The sequence below is a fragment of the Leuresthes tenuis genome, unplaced genomic scaffold (assembly GCF_036924035.1).
Source record: "Leuresthes tenuis unplaced genomic scaffold, fLeuTen1.0.hap1 SCAF_5, whole genome shotgun sequence".
In the NCBI taxonomy this organism is placed as follows: Eukaryota; Metazoa; Chordata; class Actinopteri; order Atheriniformes; family Atherinopsidae; genus Leuresthes; species Leuresthes tenuis.
In genome coordinates, this window is record NW_027325359.1 from 17,892,244 (window position 1) to 17,910,837 (window position 18,594).

General features: G+C 41.7%; 1 protein-coding gene across 1 annotated transcript; it reads left to right on the forward strand.

Moving 5' to 3' along the window:
• Nucleotides 1-318: 318 nt before the first annotated feature.
• On the forward strand, nucleotides 319-4,144 carry LOC140307464 (uncharacterized). Its single transcript, XM_072386364.1, has 3 exons — nucleotides 319-798; nucleotides 1,280-2,574; nucleotides 3,193-4,144. Exons 1-3 carry the CDS (start codon nucleotides 636-638, stop codon nucleotides 3,430-3,432), a joined length of 1,698 nt encoding a protein of 565 aa, XP_072242465.1. The 5' UTR covers nucleotides 319-635; the 3' UTR covers nucleotides 3,433-4,144.
• The last annotated feature ends 14,450 nt before the right edge of the window (nucleotides 4,145-18,594 follow it).

Sequence of the window (18,594 nt, forward strand, 5' to 3'; positions counted from 1 at the left end):
TTAATTTGTCATAGCTCTGATATTTTCTGTTTGTGGTGATTTAAGATTTTAGCCAAGCAAGAAACTGTTGTGTTGGTGATGAAATGAAGGTACATTTAAGAGAATTTTGTGCCTTGTTTTTGCTTTCAGAAGACTTTCTATTGCCTTACATGATCTCAATTTCGGGTTGTATTTTTTTTAACGTCGTGTCATGTTCAGGATTTTCCTGAGTGCTGAAGAAATCACCAGCACTTTCACTGCGTCACACCTCACGTAAGCACAAGGAGGCGTAACCACTGGGTCGGATTAATGCATGGGGAGTTATGCGGTTGAGTGACAGGAGCGACAGCCACCCATAGTCCCGCGTGACGTCACTTTGTTTTATATATAGGGTGGTGGTGAAACGTCGAGACATTCAGCCTTACTACAACAACGAAGACTACAAAAAAAAAGAAACATGGGGAAACGGTATGAGTACGTTTGACGAAGGAGACCAAAAAATGGCGCAGACTTGTCTGAAAATGAAGCGACAACACACCGACGCATATCTGTCACCGACACATACGCGGAGTTTGTTGGTTTTCGTCGAGGAATACCAGAATACGTGAGGATTTTTTTTTTCCGTGTAAATCGTCCTACTCCAAATAGAAGTAAAAATGGCTACGAGTGTTGTTACCGAGGAGGGCACAGAGCGGACGGCGATTGAGAGCTTTGGCGGCGGAGGAATGGCGCTTCTGCCTTGGACTAAACACTTACTCACCGCGCTGTGGGAACAGCTTCGGTTGCTGGTTCAGGTTATTTACTACACTTGCATGTCAGGTAAGCACAATTAAGATGTATTACTAAATGTATTACTATATATTCTTTTAAAAGCTCTCGTTCTTTTTAAAAAAAAAAAAAAAAAAGTTAAACTGGTTAGATGTGTTCATTGGCATTGGAAAGTCCAGTGTCGGCACTCTTATTACTATTATTTTACTATACATAGCTTCGTCTACGTTTATATAATCACTAATGGCTTTAATGAACGACACTTTTATCAGTCTCAGGTCCCATGTGCTGATATTTTTTGGTGGCAGAGGCTAACTTCTGTTGCATTTACATTCTTTCGATTTTCGTAATTTACGGTAATTACCAATCTGTCACAGTGTTTTCCCCCCCTGTAAATTCCCTTTGGTACAACGCTCTAAATTCAGTAGAGGGAAGAGAATATTCTCAGATTATAGTGAAAATGATAACAGAAAATAAAGATGAAGGAATGTTTCATTTGTATCCATTATTAAATCTTTTCTTTTCCTGACAGTTTTCCAGATGTTCAGATTTGAGGTTCACGTGAGAATCACTGATGAAACGGGAGAGCACATCCAGCATATGAGCACAGCGACCAACCCATCCGAATCCTTCCTGTTCTCCTCCATGGTCGGCGGCTCGAATCCCCTCTCGAACTTCTGTGCCGACGTGAGTGACTCTTTCTCTGGGAAATCCACCGCCGAGGCCCTACTGTCCAGCCTGCGTGCTGACGACCTCTGCTGCGGACTTGTAGACGACTTTGTGTCCAGGACGTCTGGTAAAGAGGAGGGCATCTTTCTCGGACACCAATCCACCTGGCAGATGGGCTTCCCCGGTGACTGGAACATCTTTGTGTCAAGCAGTGAAGGCTCGAGTTCGAACGACACCTGTCACAAAAGCAGTGAGAGAGTTTTCAAACAGGACACGTCGGAGGAGGAGAAAAGTTCTTTTTGGAGCAGTGAGGACGAGCAGAACATAGTAGAATTTGAGAGTGAGGAAAGCAAGGCGCTTTGGGAGTCTCTGTCTAAATCGAGTGATCCATATAACCCCTTCTTTTTCTCTGCCTGCATTTCAACCAACACGGGCATGGGGAAAAGTAAAAGTGAAATGAGAGACCACAGTGAAACTGACCTTGTGTCAGCGAACAAGACCAGCATGGAGATGTTGGGTTCTCCGGGGCTAAATATGTTGGTCTGTCGCTCGGACAGTGAAAGCAGTTGGAGCAGCTGGGCCAGTTCAGAGGGCTCGAGCCCTGATATAGACAAGGAGGAAAGCGACAGGCTCTGGGACTTCTTCAGCAGTCCTGAAGACCCCTACAATCCCATGTGCTTCACTGCCAGCACACTGAGCTGCACAACATCCCAAAAGTCCGCCAACACAGTCTCTCAAAAGCAGGCCTCACTTCCTGCACCTCCCCCCAAGTTTGACACAGACAGTGAGGAGAAGGAGAGCAGCTTCCCTCCGTCAGAGGACGATGACGAAGAACTTCTGTGGAATTCTCTCTGCCAGAAGACTGACCCGTACCACCCTCTGAATTTCAAGGCCTGCCTCCAGAGCTCTTCAGCTCCAGCGCTCCAGCAGAAAGAAGATAAAAACGTCCCTGATAACCAGCACACTAAGATTCCTCCCGCAAAGACCAAGAAGCAGACAAAAGCATTCAGAAAATCCAGAGCTGCCAAGCCCGCTCTTTCAGAACGGCAGCTAAAGCAGCACTCCCACCCAGACAAAACACTGGTGCCCTGGAAAAGACCTGAGCAGTCGCCCCCAGAGGAGAAGAAGGAAAGCAAGACCAGCACCACGCAGAAAAAGGTCATTACCTTTTAAGTTTACCTGCCAGACACAAATAGGCTTTTACTACATTAATCACCCAAACTTCTCAGTTTAGTTTGCCTAAACCTGTTACAGAGGAGCATGTGATCACGTTTTTAAAGCTAAATCACCTCAAAAGGGCCTTTTTCTGCTGTCCCACCAAGCCTCATGTGACAGAACGTCAGAGATAAGAGTTAATTTCTGTCTCAGTGACACATGCTGTAACTGCGGGTGTGTTCAGCTGGGTTGTTTGTTGTTGCTTAGCAACGCTGCCGGTCGTCATGACTAAACCGCTCATGACTAAACCCGAGTCAGCAGAGAATTTGAGTCCCACATAGACTTGAGTGAAGTTGCAACAGTGTTGCAAAATCAGTTTACAAAAGCTTGGCAAAAAAAACAACATGTGGTTACATCAGGCTGTAAATATAAACCCTGATGTAAAAAAAGAAATGGATACGGGGAGATATATGTGGTCTGTAACCACAGCTGTTGCGATGGCGCTATTTCTTCTGTGGTTATTTATTTCAGATATCAGACATTGTGGAGTCTAGTTGCTTCACAAAATGTGTTGAATTCTATTTATTTATAAATTTTTTTCTTCTTCCTTCTGGACTTCAGGTGCGGTTTTCTCCTCAAGTCCAAGTCCACGTCATGCGGACCTGGCCGTTTGCTCGCCAGGCGTCTCGTAAAGGACACTGGGAAGAAATGGCGCGAGACCGCGACCGCTTCCGGCGGCGGGTCTCGGAGACGGAGCAGGCCATCGGCTACTGTCTGAGCCAGTCCCACAGAGAGAAGATCCGGGCGTACCTGGACGGTGCCTTGAAAAAAAGCAGAAGGTCCTGCTCACTGAATGTTTAATTTCCTTTTTGGATGAGAACCTGTGATTGGTTGCAATGCAACAGTGATTCTTGATTTAGGCCAATTAGAAGTTTGTGTTAGGCCATTTTAAATGTTTGGTGTCAAGTTGAACAACCTTGTACCTCAAAAGGTTTTATACGTTGTGTACCTGTTGCACTGACTGACACTTTCTCATATTAACCTCAGCATTAACGTGTGGAATGTTGTTTTTGTATGCCTTATATACTGACCTAGTAATGTAACTTATTTATGCCCTATGGAGCTTGTCGTTTATTTTCTACCGTTGGTTTGAACAGTTTGTATGTTGTTTTCACGCGTGTGAAGAAAACACGGTAGTCGGTTTTGGAGTCTAAAGTAGTGAATGATGGTGTCACAAGAAAGCAGAGCTTTACGGTACAAAGTGTTTTTGACAATGTTTTATTTAAGCATGATGGAAACATATCAAGTTCTGGTGCAATTCTGGTCTCACTGTTGAAACATTTTTAGCTTTGATATGTACGTTTTTGTCCCGTATTTGGATTTCTTCATTTATTTTTTTCACATCACGGCACATATTAACAGCCTTTTTTTTTTTTTTTAGTGCTAAGTGTGGAAACAGGCAGCTTTGATACTGAAGTCACTCACTCAGCTTCTCATGGTAACATCATGTAGCCAGAAGAATTTGTCAGTAGCAAATTGATTGTAAAGTAATCTGTTGAATCAATAAACTTTCATACACTGGGACGTCGTTTTGTATTGTGCAACAGACTGGACAAAATCCTTAAATGCACGAGGTGGGATTCCTCTGTGGAGAAATACACAAAAGCCCCTGCATGTGTAAATGTGTTGAAATACCCTTTCAAAAAGGTACAAATTCTGTAAATTGCTGATAGTGCTGAATTGCTGCATACCACAGCTCCCCACATGTCGCTGGTTTAATTGTGTGCCACCAGGATTTCTCACGTACGTGTTTCTTCATTGGTGGCTTCACATTCACGGGGTCACGAGCCATTTCAACCACCTCCATTGACATTCTTATTCAAAACAGACGAGAAAATCCCAACTCTTTTCCAAATGAGTCTCACTGTATTCCACAGTAAAGTGGAAGCTGCCACCTCCAATGTGCATCAGCTGTTGCAGTGTGTGCAAATGTAAAAAAAAAAATCTATCAGATTTCTTTTTTTTTTTCCCCACGAAGGACAAGTCTCCTTCATCAATTCCTTCTCAAGTGATATTCCCCCTCGCACAGCCTCTCTGCTCCTCACACACACTCAGTCAGGAGCTGATAATTTCCCAGCGGGCTGCGAGTCTCTGTGCAGACGGACTGCTGTAAGGCTGTCGTCAGACGGGTTAAAAAACACAAAGTATGATGAAATGACTTTCCCGAGGGATGAAATCAATTAGCAGGCCGCCCCCCCCCCCCCCCCCCCCCCCCTCTCCCCATACACACACACACACACACACACACACACACACAGCATGGTGCAAAGGTGAGCAATCAGCCGTGTCAGCTCAGCAGCGACTGCTGATGTCGTCCCACCACCATCCACCCTACCTGTTCAGAGGTCGGGGGGGGGGGGTGCTTTTAATGCTGGAGCCGAAAATAACTAAAACGCACCTTTGAATTTTTCATGGGACTCTAGCTGAGTTGTGTTTCAAAATGAATGGCCTGAAGCAGAAACTAATCCGCTCTGGTCTTCAAGGATGTGTTGAATCCTTAAGCCAGAATCCTGCTTCATTAAGGAAGCCTGGACTTGTTGACTCGTCATCTGTATACATTTAATAAATCAAGCCAACACAAATGAGAAAGAAAATGAAGAGCATTTTATTGTTGAAATATTAACATACTGTTGGAATAAAAGAGGGTTTGCGTTGGAGAGATGGTGCACGGATTGTAAAGGAGTTCATTTTGACTACTATCTCTTTTTAAATGTACAAATGTTTGCAAAAGATAAAAGCAACTAATTGGAATTTGTTTTTCTCTTCTTAAGCCCCTGTGAAACTAGTAGTTCCCCAAAATATCTCTGAGCAAAAACTGAAAATGGAATCTTCTAAATAGGATCTCTGGGTGTTTCATTTAGAGTGTGTGTTTTCTAGATGCTCTGCTTCCCCCCCCCTGAGGTGTCTGAAGTTAACCTGATAAAATTTGCTGTGAGCCGAGAAACAAACTCATGTCTGCTTTTGCTGTGGTGTTTGCATACAGAGGGCTCGTGGTGTACACTGAGACTGCGGTGGGGGTTCTTTTGTTCATTTAATCTTCCTCAGACTGCCGTTCCCTGACTGGATTTTCCTGTTAATGAAAAACACCACAAGGCTCCTTTATCTGTTAGCTCACAGAGAGTAAACAACTGGGGGCTCGGAGTCCTGCTCAGTGGCACAGCAGCAAAACGGCGGCGCCAGAACCTCTGACTTCCCAGCGAGAGGATGAGAGAGAATACCATTGCTTCCCTTCCCCTTCTTTCCTCCCTCTTTTTGAACCCACTCCTCTCTTTGTATCTTTGTCTCCATCTTTTCCCCTCCTCACCCTCTCCCAGTATCATAAGCTGCGTGGCCCAGGCGACCCTGTCTCTAGGCAACCGGCTGAAGCGGCGAGGCGTTGAAAGGATTGCAGGTGATTGCAGCAGCAGCAGAATCATCAGCAGCAGGGGCGTTGAGTTTTCAAGTTACACATCCAACACACACACACACAAACAAACGCACACATGCGGTTGCCCCTCTAAGTCGCCTGCCTGTAAAAGGGTATCTCTGGGGTCACAATTAGCTGATGATGCAACCTACCAGCAGCTATTGTGTCTGACACCAACTCATACAGACAGACTGCATGAGATGGAGGAGACAGCAAGTCTACTTGGTTTGTGTACTTACGGCACAGTGAAGACAAATCAAGAGTATGACCCCATGAATATACACTTTTCGGCAAAACACACAGCTCTGATGCTCTAGATTTGTGTACTTAGGCATGCTCTTTGTGGCAAATTTGGACTTAAAATATGTCAACTTCCTCTTTGTAGATTTCATTACATCATATCAGATGTTTGTTGGGTTTAGTATTCTCAGGAGATAACACTCTCACTCCCTCTGTGCTCTTCAAACGGCTCCGGATGCACGTTGCAAAATAAGAAGAGAACAAATTAAAACTGTCAGGAAAACACTTTTTTTTTTAAAAATCCCTCTATTATTATTATCATTTTCAACAGTATTATCTCTCCTACACAATGAATATGAGGTAGACAGCATGACACAGTCAGACATCAACATTTCTGGTAAACACTTCGCAGTTCCAGTATAATACTCCTGTGGATTAGTGTGTCTGACCAACACCCAGATTGTACTGTGGGTGGCTCGACTGGAGGACTGGAATGGATGCAATGTTTTATTTGAACCACTAGGGGGGGCACATGAATCCCCTCTGGTACGTTCCAGAACACACATACACCCTCCGTGCAATTAATAATTGACGGAAGCTGAACAGGGCCACAAAATGTGCCACAACCACCACAGTGTCAGTTTTTTTCTCTCTCTGACTCTCTTTTCACAATACAAGTGATTGTATTTGAGTTAGAGCGACTGTACTGGAATCAAAAATGTCAGCAAAAGACGCCACTGTCAAAACAACGAACTTTAAAAAAAAAAATCTAAATCAAAATTCTCCTCCCGTCGAGGTTTCCTTATAAAACGTGTTTTTAGAGCTTCTTTCCACATCCAGACGACTACAACAGACATTCAATGTAGTCTGTATCTCAGACATACAAAACCAGACAGAGCAATATTTGAACTCTGCTGCCCCCTTGTGGTAGAACTAATTACATCCCTGCCCACTTACCTCGGAAAAGAACTCGGAGAAATAATCATGTTGTTTAAGACATAACTCCTTTCTTTTTAAGACCTAATCCAAGAGCAATTTGGACTTATATTTATAGTCTGGGAAAATGGTCAGAGGGGGAATCTGTCCGATCAAACATGGCAGTTATTCAATGTGATTCCCAGTTCAAGCATACTGCTGCCTTCTTTCCTTGACCATGCCACACATTACTGTTGTAGGGTTAAATATGTTTCAAAATAAGGAGTTTTTTCACTGTAATCTCGACACTGTTTATTCCAGAAATGCAAATGGTGAACCAACGTTTTCAGCAAACGGGTATTATTCCGATGCTGGGAAAACTGTATTGATAAGAGTTGGGTTTTTTCCTGGGTGGGCTTCCTGGGTTCTGTGCTCCGTTGGGGCTGCTGAGTGCTTGGGGGGGGGGGGGGGGGGGGGGGGGGGGGGGGGGGGTTATCATGTAAGTCCTGTGCCATGTGTATTGCATGTTCACACACACACACACACACACACACACACACACATTCATTAGTCCAGTAGCATGGTCGCTAAGCAGTTGATGTATTATCATGTCGTCTCAGGTCATCTATATCCACAGTTGTGTTGTATGCGATTGCTGCTTCTTGTGCTTGTTTTTGTTTGTTTGTGTGTTTGTTTTTTCTCTGCTTGTCTGCTTTCAGGTGCTCCTGGTGGCTCTAAGGCTGGATTCGCAACAGAGACCATGGATTGTTGTCTGTTTTGTTTTTTTACAGGTGTAGCAGCTGGTTGTCTGGTTTTTGTTTCTATTTTTGTTCTGTTTCCTCTTCTTTCCTCTTTTTCTTTCCTTGTCCCCCGGTCCGGTTCAGCTCTATTACATGTTATATATTGTAAACAGAAATAAATAAATGAAAAAAAAAAAAAAAAAGAGAAATTTGAGTGCTTTTGAGTCTGAGTCAGATAGAGCGCAGCACTTACCGTCCCCATGGCAACATGACTATACTGAAACACACACACATGTAAATACATGCTTATATCAAATAGCTGTTCTGGTTTCTGTATTTAATACCTTGGCTAACATACATCCTTCTACAAAACATACCACACCCATGAATAAATACCCATTTTATCTCACCAGAAATACTCTGACTCAGGATTAATTAATGTGAGTTGGTGATTGGTCATTTCAGAATTAGCTGGGAGCTAATTTCAGTCAGTGAATTCTAACTACAACTAGAGAAAGCGAAAAAGTGGTGTGAATGCTGTTGAAAAGCTGAGCTTTTTTCCATGCCCTACAAGAGCAATATTTTCAGAATCTGAAGCTGAAGTTGGTACTTATTTTGAAAACGACGTCATCCCCCTGTATCGTTCCAAAAAAGCTTTTCAGTGTGGCATTACAATAAAAACTTGAAATGAAAGCATAGGTATTTCATAGCAAAATGAGAAGCTAAAAATCGTTCTCAAACAAAGACAAAAGGTGCCTGTCGAAGTCTCACTGGACTGTTCTAATGTCAAAGATCCCTCATAGGACTTATGTCCCTCGTTTTATGAAATTTAATGGATGCTTCTGTGTATCCTCTGTGTTCTCAAAATACCCACGATCCTTTGCGTGTGTCCAAGATGCTGCAGAAAGAAGACGGATTGATGTCAGCACATCATGCGTTTAAATGTCACCAAGTTTGTCTCATCTGTTCGTTGTCACCATAAAGCTGTTGGCTTTGTAATGTGCTCCATGAAAGGACAGCAAAATGTAAATCACCAACATGGATTAGACTATTTACAGCCAGGTCAATTTTTCTAACTGTTGTGTGCAGAGTGTAAGTGACATTGAGACAATCGCCCACTTGTTAGGACTGTTCTATTTTGTGCTTTTCAGATGCAAGGAAGGACTCTTTCTTAGCCTTAGAAGAATGAGACTTGGAAGGACCCAACCTACCAAAAAAGCATCCTTGATTTCAAGAAACACACATAGTTTGGAATCCATAGAGGTGAGAAGTTGCTGTGGGTGCGTATAAAGGGAGTTGTTTTTTTTCTGTCCAGACACTGGAAGCTAAATTTTTGCGATACTTTATTCTTCTGTAATCCTAGAGTTCCATTCAGTCATTTAGCACATCCAAAGCAACTGTTAAAGTGAGGAACAACATTCAAGCTTCAACGAAAGCTGCAATAAGTGCAGTTAAATCTTAACGCGATTATGAGAATCACCAGAACATTATAAGTTCAATATAACCTATCCTCAGCTAGTTACAGGGTTTAAAATATTTATATTTTTGCCCCTTCAACACCCTAACTTTTACTAATTAACACTCTTCTATTAAAACAACTTTGCTGTTCTTCTTTTCACCCATCAGCCCAGACACGATGCTAACCTGCAGGAGCTTCTTCAGTGACGGCCTGGGGACCTGGTGAAGTTTATTAAGTCTGCAGGGAGGATGTAACAACAAGGGAAGAGATTGCATCATAGTGCAATCAGTATCAGTTAGGTTAGCAGTGACACAAAAAACAAAACCAACTTTCAAAGTGTTTGAATGCTTACACCTCTGAGAGGGTAAGATAAAAAAGAAGCTGTTTTGTCCAAAAGCTCAGTTAACAAACTTCTGTTATCTGAGCCGTTTGATTTAGTTTCTTTGTTGTTGTTGTTTTTTTTTTGTCATCAGGAAAAAATGATGACATGAAAAATGTACTTTTCACCAAAACTAATTTCGTTCATTTTCAAAATGCTTCAGATGAAACAGGCAACGGCAGTATGTGCGCAGTTTCCTCTGATCTCCACCAGAGGAAGACAGAGTATCGCAGAAAAAACTCAACACGAACATTTCCAGAAATATCAAGTCAAATGAGAATCCACCTGAAATGAAGCGCGTCTTTGAATGTAGTCCTGAACTCAGCTCAGGACTGCATCCGCGAGCCGTCCTCACTGAAGGAAACTGAAGCCTCACGTGTCATTGCGCTGTCACAGTTGGTAGAAAATTCCAGAAAAAAAGGACCAAAATCTTCAGTGAACTTTGAGACTATAACTATATTCTTCAGAGAAGAATCTTTGATCATTAAAAGGTGATCTTATTAAAATAAATTAAACCAATTTTTTGGGACCTGAAAACACATTAAGATGCACGTTTTGATCAACTTTCTTATGATTATGTCATCACTTATGCAAACTGTCAATATAATCTATATAATTTCCCGCATAAAATTAAATTTGTGTGCCTCAACAACAGCTTCCACACTTTCACACTATATATGGAGTTGTTGGGTTAGGAGGTGTTTAGACAGATTGAGATCAAGCTTTCAACCATCTTAGCATAACAGAACAATGAAAGACTCCAGGAATGTGGGGGCTCGGCTCCCAGTTTCTTCCAGAACTTCCCAGTTTCCTCCAGGTGATAAATGTAGGTTTTAAATCTAGCATTCTTGTGCACGAAGGGTGAAGATCCGTCAGGCCTGTGGGGTTTGAACAGGTCTCGTACGCAGATCGTATGCATTATTCACCACACATTTACACAAGGCACAATAGTGAGAATAGTGCCAGGAATGTGTATGGCTGAGCTGACTCTTTGCCACAGGAGGTTTTTGCTGCTTAGCCAGCGGATGTTGGTGCACTGTAGACAAGAGCAAGGACTCTGACACTCATCCTTGAAAGCCTTAGTTACACATTATAACAAGGGAAACATTGAGGTGGAGAGAGCAGACGAAGAGCAATATTGTTTCTTTGGGCCTTTATCTTTCAACCTGAAGGCTCTGTTTACTAAGGATTGATGCCAAACTAGACTTTGCGGCTCTGTTAAGTAAACTTAGGCTGGATTACCCATGTACTGCTTTAGAATTCCTTCACCATGATGGAGGAGTTAGATGTGACACGGTGCATAATTGACTATATGAACTGTTTATCTTTCAATCATCCTGTGGTTTGGAAATAAGTCAGACAAAAAGTGCTAAGACTTGCTTTCTGTCTTCAACTGATTTACATATTTTGGCTGGCTGACAAAAGGTAGCAGAAGTTGTGACTGTTTAAAGTGTCACAACTAAATTCAAACGGTTTCCTCAACCTCATTACACACAGGCTACGATTTTGGTTGCCTGTGATCCGGTTTCTTGCCCTGTGTCAGCTGGGATAGGCTGCAGCCCCCTGCAACCCTCCGCACTTTAAAGCAGGTTTAGCTGAAAGATGGATGACAATTCAGCCTCAAAAAAGTGGAATCAACCAACTGCAGCCAACACAAGTTTCCTGCAGATGTCCAAATTGCTCTTACCTGTTTTGCCTATAAATGGCAAATTCTCCAAACTGCCGATGCCATACAATTACATTTCTTCTACTAGTTAACTGACTGACTCGGTCTGTCGTTGTTGGTAAAATGCAAAAGAGACAACCTGATTGTTTGTCTCCTTATAAGGATCAAATAAAAGCAGACATAAAGAGACATAATAAAAACATAAAAATGTAGGTATTTTCTCTTTCCTCAAGTGAGGTTACAAGTTTTAGGTCTGACTAAATGAAAATTTATCCTGGAGATCTTCAATGTAAGATCCTCTTCAAAGATTACAGTTCAGCTCCACTTAAATCTGTCTATACAGTGGGAAACCGTTTTATTCATTGACATAAACTTGCATTTTTGTCCCTTAGCTGGCAGCTGTGTGTGGAAAGACACCCGTAGTGTTTACAGTGATTGGTTGGGGAGCTTGTTTCTGTTGTTTTGGGGGATTTTCTGGAGGATTTTCTGTCCTTCAGCAGCTCCCCACGTACACACCAACGTAGACAGCAGCTGTCCTGGTGGGTGTTGTTTTTCTGCAGCATGAATGAAACCGGCACAAACTGATAAACACATCAGCTGGCTACTATCTGCTTTGTCAGAGCTACTGGTCTGTTCCTCCACATGCCTACCTTAGCCAACATGAAGGGAATCAAACCACTGCCCCTGGCTTACTCTGAAGGAGCACAAGAAAACAAGGACTTCTAAAGGAAAATAAAATGTCATTAGCGGGAAAATTGTATGCTAAAAAGCATGAAATGAAAAAGGTAGCTCAAAGTAATTGGGGAAGCCCTAATCCAGGGGAAAAAGTCATTCAGGGGAGAGTGTAGCAATCAGGAAGCAAATGTATTTTTCTGTATGAGTGTCTTTGAGCATTAACGGTCATGCTTATTATGTTGAAGAGGGATGGATAGGAAGGAGGCAGAGGGATAGAACAAGATTATACAGAATGAAGGACTACTATTACTTTGGTTCATCAGACAGGCCCAGATATAAACTGATTGAGTGTTAAAAGATGTCAACCTTCATTAACAGTCTGCGCGGTCCTATCCCTGCACCTATATCACGACTGTTTAACGCAAAGACAAAAACAGCAATTTTGTCATTTGCTGTGAACATTGAGGCATGTTTAATGAACCTGTATGTGATTTAATATAATTCAAATTCTTTTTTTTAAATTTAAACTTAATTCCTGTTACAAGCAGTGAATTTCCTCCATACTGTTTTAAATGAGCCACTTATCAAAAAATGTTCACTTTAAAAGAGGTGAGCCTATTTTTCCCAGATGGGGACTTTTGTGTGCATGTGTGTGGTGCCCTCTCTCTAACCCGCTTTGGTTTCCCTCAGCAGCACTTTCTTTTGGAGGCATCTCAACATCAACGAAACAAAAGCCCTGACAGGGCAGAGTGAGCTGCGGGGCAGGTAGAGGTTGGCGTGCACTGAGAGCTCAGGGGATTTTCTTTTCTTTCTCTACCATTTGGAGTGTATTTGTGTGACGACATAACGCGTTCTCACAGAAAAAAGAACAACGAGAGACTTTCCCTGGAAAGTTTTGGAGCCATTTCGCCAAATCGTAGCAAACAGCAGCGCTGCAGCATGTGTGTGTGTGTGTGTGTGTGTAAGCGTTCAGGATCGGAACAGAGTAATAACACTATGTAAATTGTAAATTGTAAATAGAATTTGAAGTCACCCAACCTATTCTAGACTGGGGTAATGTGGAATTGAAAGGTGTTTTCACTCATTTCTTATTTACACGATTACGTTTTTTTTTTTTTATTATAAAGATGCCACTTATTTATTCATTGTATTTCAATAAAAGAGAAAGAAAAGAGAAAAAAAGACACTCGAAGCCTCGTTTATTTATATTTCTGCCCACCTGTGGGCAGCATAACCAGCTGCAAACGCCACATATTTAGGCCCCAAATTATTCACTCCAGATTTTGATTTACAGTGGATTATCTAATTGACTGATAGCTTTCATCTGGCTGGAATTGACACACACAGGAGAGGAAGATGCTGAGGCATTGTGCTCGAATATAAATTCCATGATATTTCTTGAACCGTTTATTTGTTGTCACAGCAACCCAACGGTTCTCATTACTAACAATCTATCTGCATGCTTTTGCAGGGATTTAGACAACTGGGTTTCCTGAGGTTGCAGTGTTTCCTTGTCATCACTTTGGTTCTCTGTTCCCTCCAGAGATTCTGGATTGGATTGAGGTCTGGACATGTTGGATATGGTTCTCATCTCATCATTTCTTGACGAAATTTGGCCAATATTGTTAGAAAGTCTAATGCTGGCCCATGGCCAAGATTGTCTAAAGACTGCTTGATGCTTTATACCAGAATCATAATGCATTCCTGCTCTCGAGGGATAATCTTATTGCAATAACATGTTAAGACCACCCAACATTGTTTTTTCGGATCCCAGTCATGTTCTGAATGGCGAATACAAACTGTTCAAATATCAAACCAAAGACACAGCCTAGCACAGGTTAATAGGGTTAGATGTATTTCTTGTGAAGTTACAAATTACGCTGCTATGATGCAAAAATTATAGGAGCTTTATCTTCAAATGCATCGTCGCCATACTAATAAACATCATCACGCTGTTTACCATAGGTTTTTACAAAAGTCAGGTGAGCCTTCGTGTGTCCGATCTCCTCGGTCAGCACCCATAAAAACAGCCTTGTGCAGCCTTCCGTGGGATTTATAGGTTTGGAATCATGAATTTACAAACTAATCTGAATGGCCTTGGTGGTATAGTTTGGACCATGGAAAATCCTTAGAGACGACGACCTGGCAAAGTGGTCAAGAAACGGTCAGTATAGAACAACACTGACGTCAGGGTGGGCCGGCAAAAGTCCAGACCCGAATCTCCCATCTAGAGTCAGTTGAACCACAGATCAGTATGAGAGCAAAGAAACCTGGAGATCATTGCAGAGGAGTGATCCAAAAGCTCCATGGAGACCTGACAGAGGCAGTTTTAATTACAGATGCAATCATTTTCTGCCTGTAATTTCATTTATCAGTCCATTGTTGTGTACTATAGAATGCGAAATATGAACATTAACATGTTATTTATCAGCCTCTGGCCATCCTGCTTTCTTAATATTCTGAACTTCAGAGGTCAAAGCCAAACTCCAGTTTGTGTCGCAGCAAATAAAAGTTATTAGAAAAGGGTATGAATCATTTTAGACAGGACATATTTTCAATAAATGGGAAATTAATCAAAAGTATTTCAACTTTATGTTCTTTTGTGATATGATTAACACACAAATTCTTACCATCACTCATTTTTGTAAGAAACATATCAGTTGAATAGAAATGTAGTGCAAATCAGAATCAGGCAGGGGTACAAATAATTCTGACAAAATTAATCACTTCATCGCAAAGCTGTTAAAGAGAATTTGTTTGGAGGCAGTTAAACGACACATCTGGCAAAGAAAGAGCAGCATTATCATCCTATTAAAGTTAAAGTAAAGCCATTCATTATTTCACCCGGGACGCTCCCTATTGTCGTGCTGATTCTGCTGTGCAGTTAATGCAGTTAATGCACAGCTGGTCCGTCTGCTGCAGCTGCAAACATCAAGAGAGCTGAATCACCAAACAGTAAAAGACTGGCCATAAAACAAAGATAAAAGAACAGGCATAGTTTGGATGAAGCCCCAACGTGTAATTCTCTGCTGGCTCATAACAACATCTTTTACTTTTCACATAGTTATTCTGTCTATTGTTAATATAAAATATTCATCGCTGCAACTCTAGAACCCTTTCCTCCAAGGCACGGTAAATGAGAGCCACTCTGAAGAATTGCCCCGTCTACCCTGAACACTGCATTCTATCCTTTAGAAAATGACTGTTTTTGGTTGAGGAGCCTCCCGGTCAACAACACCTCAGATGAGCTGTCTTTTTCTTCCGGGTGTGGAACAAAAACAACCCTAAATAACATGTCTGGGAACAGGTATGGGAAGCGTGATGGGATGTTGTTGATGTAAGCATCCAGCATGCCCCAACAAGCCTTATGGACCTGAAGACGCTTTTGGATTTAAAATTCCGATGAACTCAGGGTTCCCGACAAGTGACTCAGAACACACAATGTCTGACAGCTGTCTGAGGCTGGTATTTATCTTAATGAGCGACTGAAGACAGATGACAATAGCATGTTGGCTGAAAGTAAACATTAGTGCCCGACTGACATGCAAGCGAGGCAGTATGACAATGTGATGTTAGCTTATCTGTCATAACAGTATTGACGCATGTGTTGAGAGGCAGAAAGTGCAGTTCCTGGATGCTCTTTGTTTTACAGGTAGGTCTTCTTTGGAGCGCAGATAAAACAAACGTCCTCCAAGGAAATTTGTCTGACTACCAACAACTACTTATAAATGAAAGTATCCATTGTAAATCAATAAGAGAACATTATCTTCATTGCTCATATATATTTATTATCAAATGATAAATGTGTTTTCTAAGAAACATTTTAGAATGCTATTAGAAATCATCATTAGCTTTCCATTTGGCAGTCTAAAGTTTGGCTGTACCATAATTCAGTATTTTTATCTTGATTGATCATTTCGGACATTGTAGAACAACACTGGAGACATCGAAACTACCAAATCATTCACCCCCTGACAAAGCAGCCCATTTCAGGGTTGTGATGGCAACAAGGGGAGAGCATCCCCAGCAACTTCCTCCAGCTCCTCTTGGCAGATCCCCTGCTGCTCCCAGGCCAGCTTGTTGATATAAATCCATCTGCCCCGCGGGCCAAGCCTGGGAGACCTTTAAAGGTAGGCACCCAGGGGGCATCCTTATCGGGTGACTGAATCACCTCAATTGGGTCGTCTCAGTGTAAAGGAGAAGGGGGGCCTACTCTGAGCCGCTCCCAGATTTATGAACTTTTCATATAATCCTGCAGATTAAGCACTGTAACCCTGATGAGAAAACTAATTTCAGTAGCATCATTATGCAGCCGAGTTCTTTTGGTCATCACCAAGAGTTCACGACCATAGAGGAGGACTAGGTTGGAAATTTCTCAACAATCCACTGAGGGATGGTAGATTTAACCATCGAAGCCCCACACAACTCCTCCTCCATGATTCACAATAAGATCCACACATATAGTAGATAACATTATTTCACCATCTCTGCTCCTAACAAAGACGTGGCAGCTCAGTTTCGACTCTTTAAACCAAAGTCCACATATCTACCGGTTTTAGGTCCATTTCTTGTGGTTCCTTAGGGTTCTTCAAGTGAGGGCCGGATTTAAGCAGTCTCTTCAGTTGATATTTACATGATTCTATAGACTCAGACTTGAGATGCTTTGAAGTGGTGATTTCTGAGGATGCTAACCAGCAGACAAATGACTCAAATCTTACTTTTTTATCAAAGTTTTTTGAAAGCAGTCTCAACTCATCTTATCTCAGTCTACTTTTAGAGCAAATTACTCCACTGAAACAGCTATTACGGAGGTGGTGAATGATCTGTAACTGCCTGCAGACTCAGGCACATCCTTTGCATCATTATTCGTAGACCCGAGCGCTGCTTTTGACACTGAATCATACTATACTGCTAGATAGACTGGGGAACTTTTTTGACATCTCAGGTCATGCTCTTCAGTGGTTAAATTCATACTTATCGGAGAGATCTTTTTGTGTTCTGTTTGATAACACGCTCTCTGAGCTCTGTGTTGTGAAAGATGGGGTTCCACAAACTTCTGTTTTAGGACCACTTGTTGTTCTCATTGTACATGGCACCACTGGGTCAGATTTTGCGCTCGTATTAAATAAATTTTCATTGTTATGCAGGTGATCTGCAGCTGTACCTGCCGTTGGTCGTTGATGGACTCACTAGCAATAAACTCGGGGGCCTGTTTAGCTGCTGTTAAGAGTAGGTTATCAGCAAATTTCTGGCTCCTTAACTCAGACAAGATGGAAATGACGATCATTGGACCAGCAAGGCCAAGTCATTTTTATGATAACTTTATTCTGTCTTTGGATTACTGTGCTATTCATTGCGGAGACAGTTAGAAATCTTGGTGTTGGTTTTGACAGGGCACTTTCTTTTGAACTTCATATCAAAAGAGATCACCAGTCACCTTTTTTCATCCAAAAAGCATTGCTAAAATCTGACCCGTCTTATCATTACAGCATGCCGAGAGTTGAATACATGTTTTTGTAACATCGAGAACCTTTTATCCAGGTTGCAAAAAAATAAAAAATAAAGTGTCCAGGGGCTGCAAAATTGCTCAAAATGCAGCAGCTCATCTTTTAACTGGAGGAAGTAAATTTGATCATATTTGTCTGACCTGGTTGAGTCGTATTTACCTGGACTTACATTGTGCTCCCGAGGTTCTGGTCTTTTGTCTGTCCCCAAAGTCCATAAGACAGTTAGCGAGAGGGCCTTTTCTGTTCATGCACCGGTACTGTGGAACAGTCTACCTCTTGACTTCAGGCAGGCATTCTCTGTTGATGTTTTAACCGTTTTACCATGATGATTGATTCTATTGAACTTTTAGATTTTTACTGATTTGTTTTAATGTTCGGCGTTGACTTTTTCTTTTTGTTGTACAGCACTTTGATGGAAAGAATTATATAAGATTTAATAAATATGATTAATATTGTTATCTGAGGGCAGTTTTTGCATGTCATCTTGTTTTAGACTTGCATGTTGCCATCTTTTTACTTTATGAAGAAGTTCTTGTCTTAATTTGGGTCAGTACAGTAGCTGCCAATGCCATTTCACTTTCTCATGAAGCTGGTAAATAAATTGATGATTTTGAGGCAAAAAAAGTGGTAACTTTGGAGAGGCTAGAATATGCTACAGATTTGACTTGGTTCACATTGTTATATGACGTAGATTTCTTTTTTTCAAATTAATGGTTTAATCATAATAACACATTGCTCTAAATGCTGCTTCTAAACGAGGAATCAATTTATGCGCCAAGAATGTAAAATCATAGTTTCTTAACAAGGTTCCTGATTTGTTAAACTCATTCATCGCACAATTACACCTTTCCCCATTAAATGACCTGAATAATAAGATGGCAAATATTCCAAAGATCTTCAAATGAACACATTTTTCATTCGCTCTCATCAGTTACAACCGGAAACAGTACTGCCAGGAGGCACTTCTCCTCTGCTT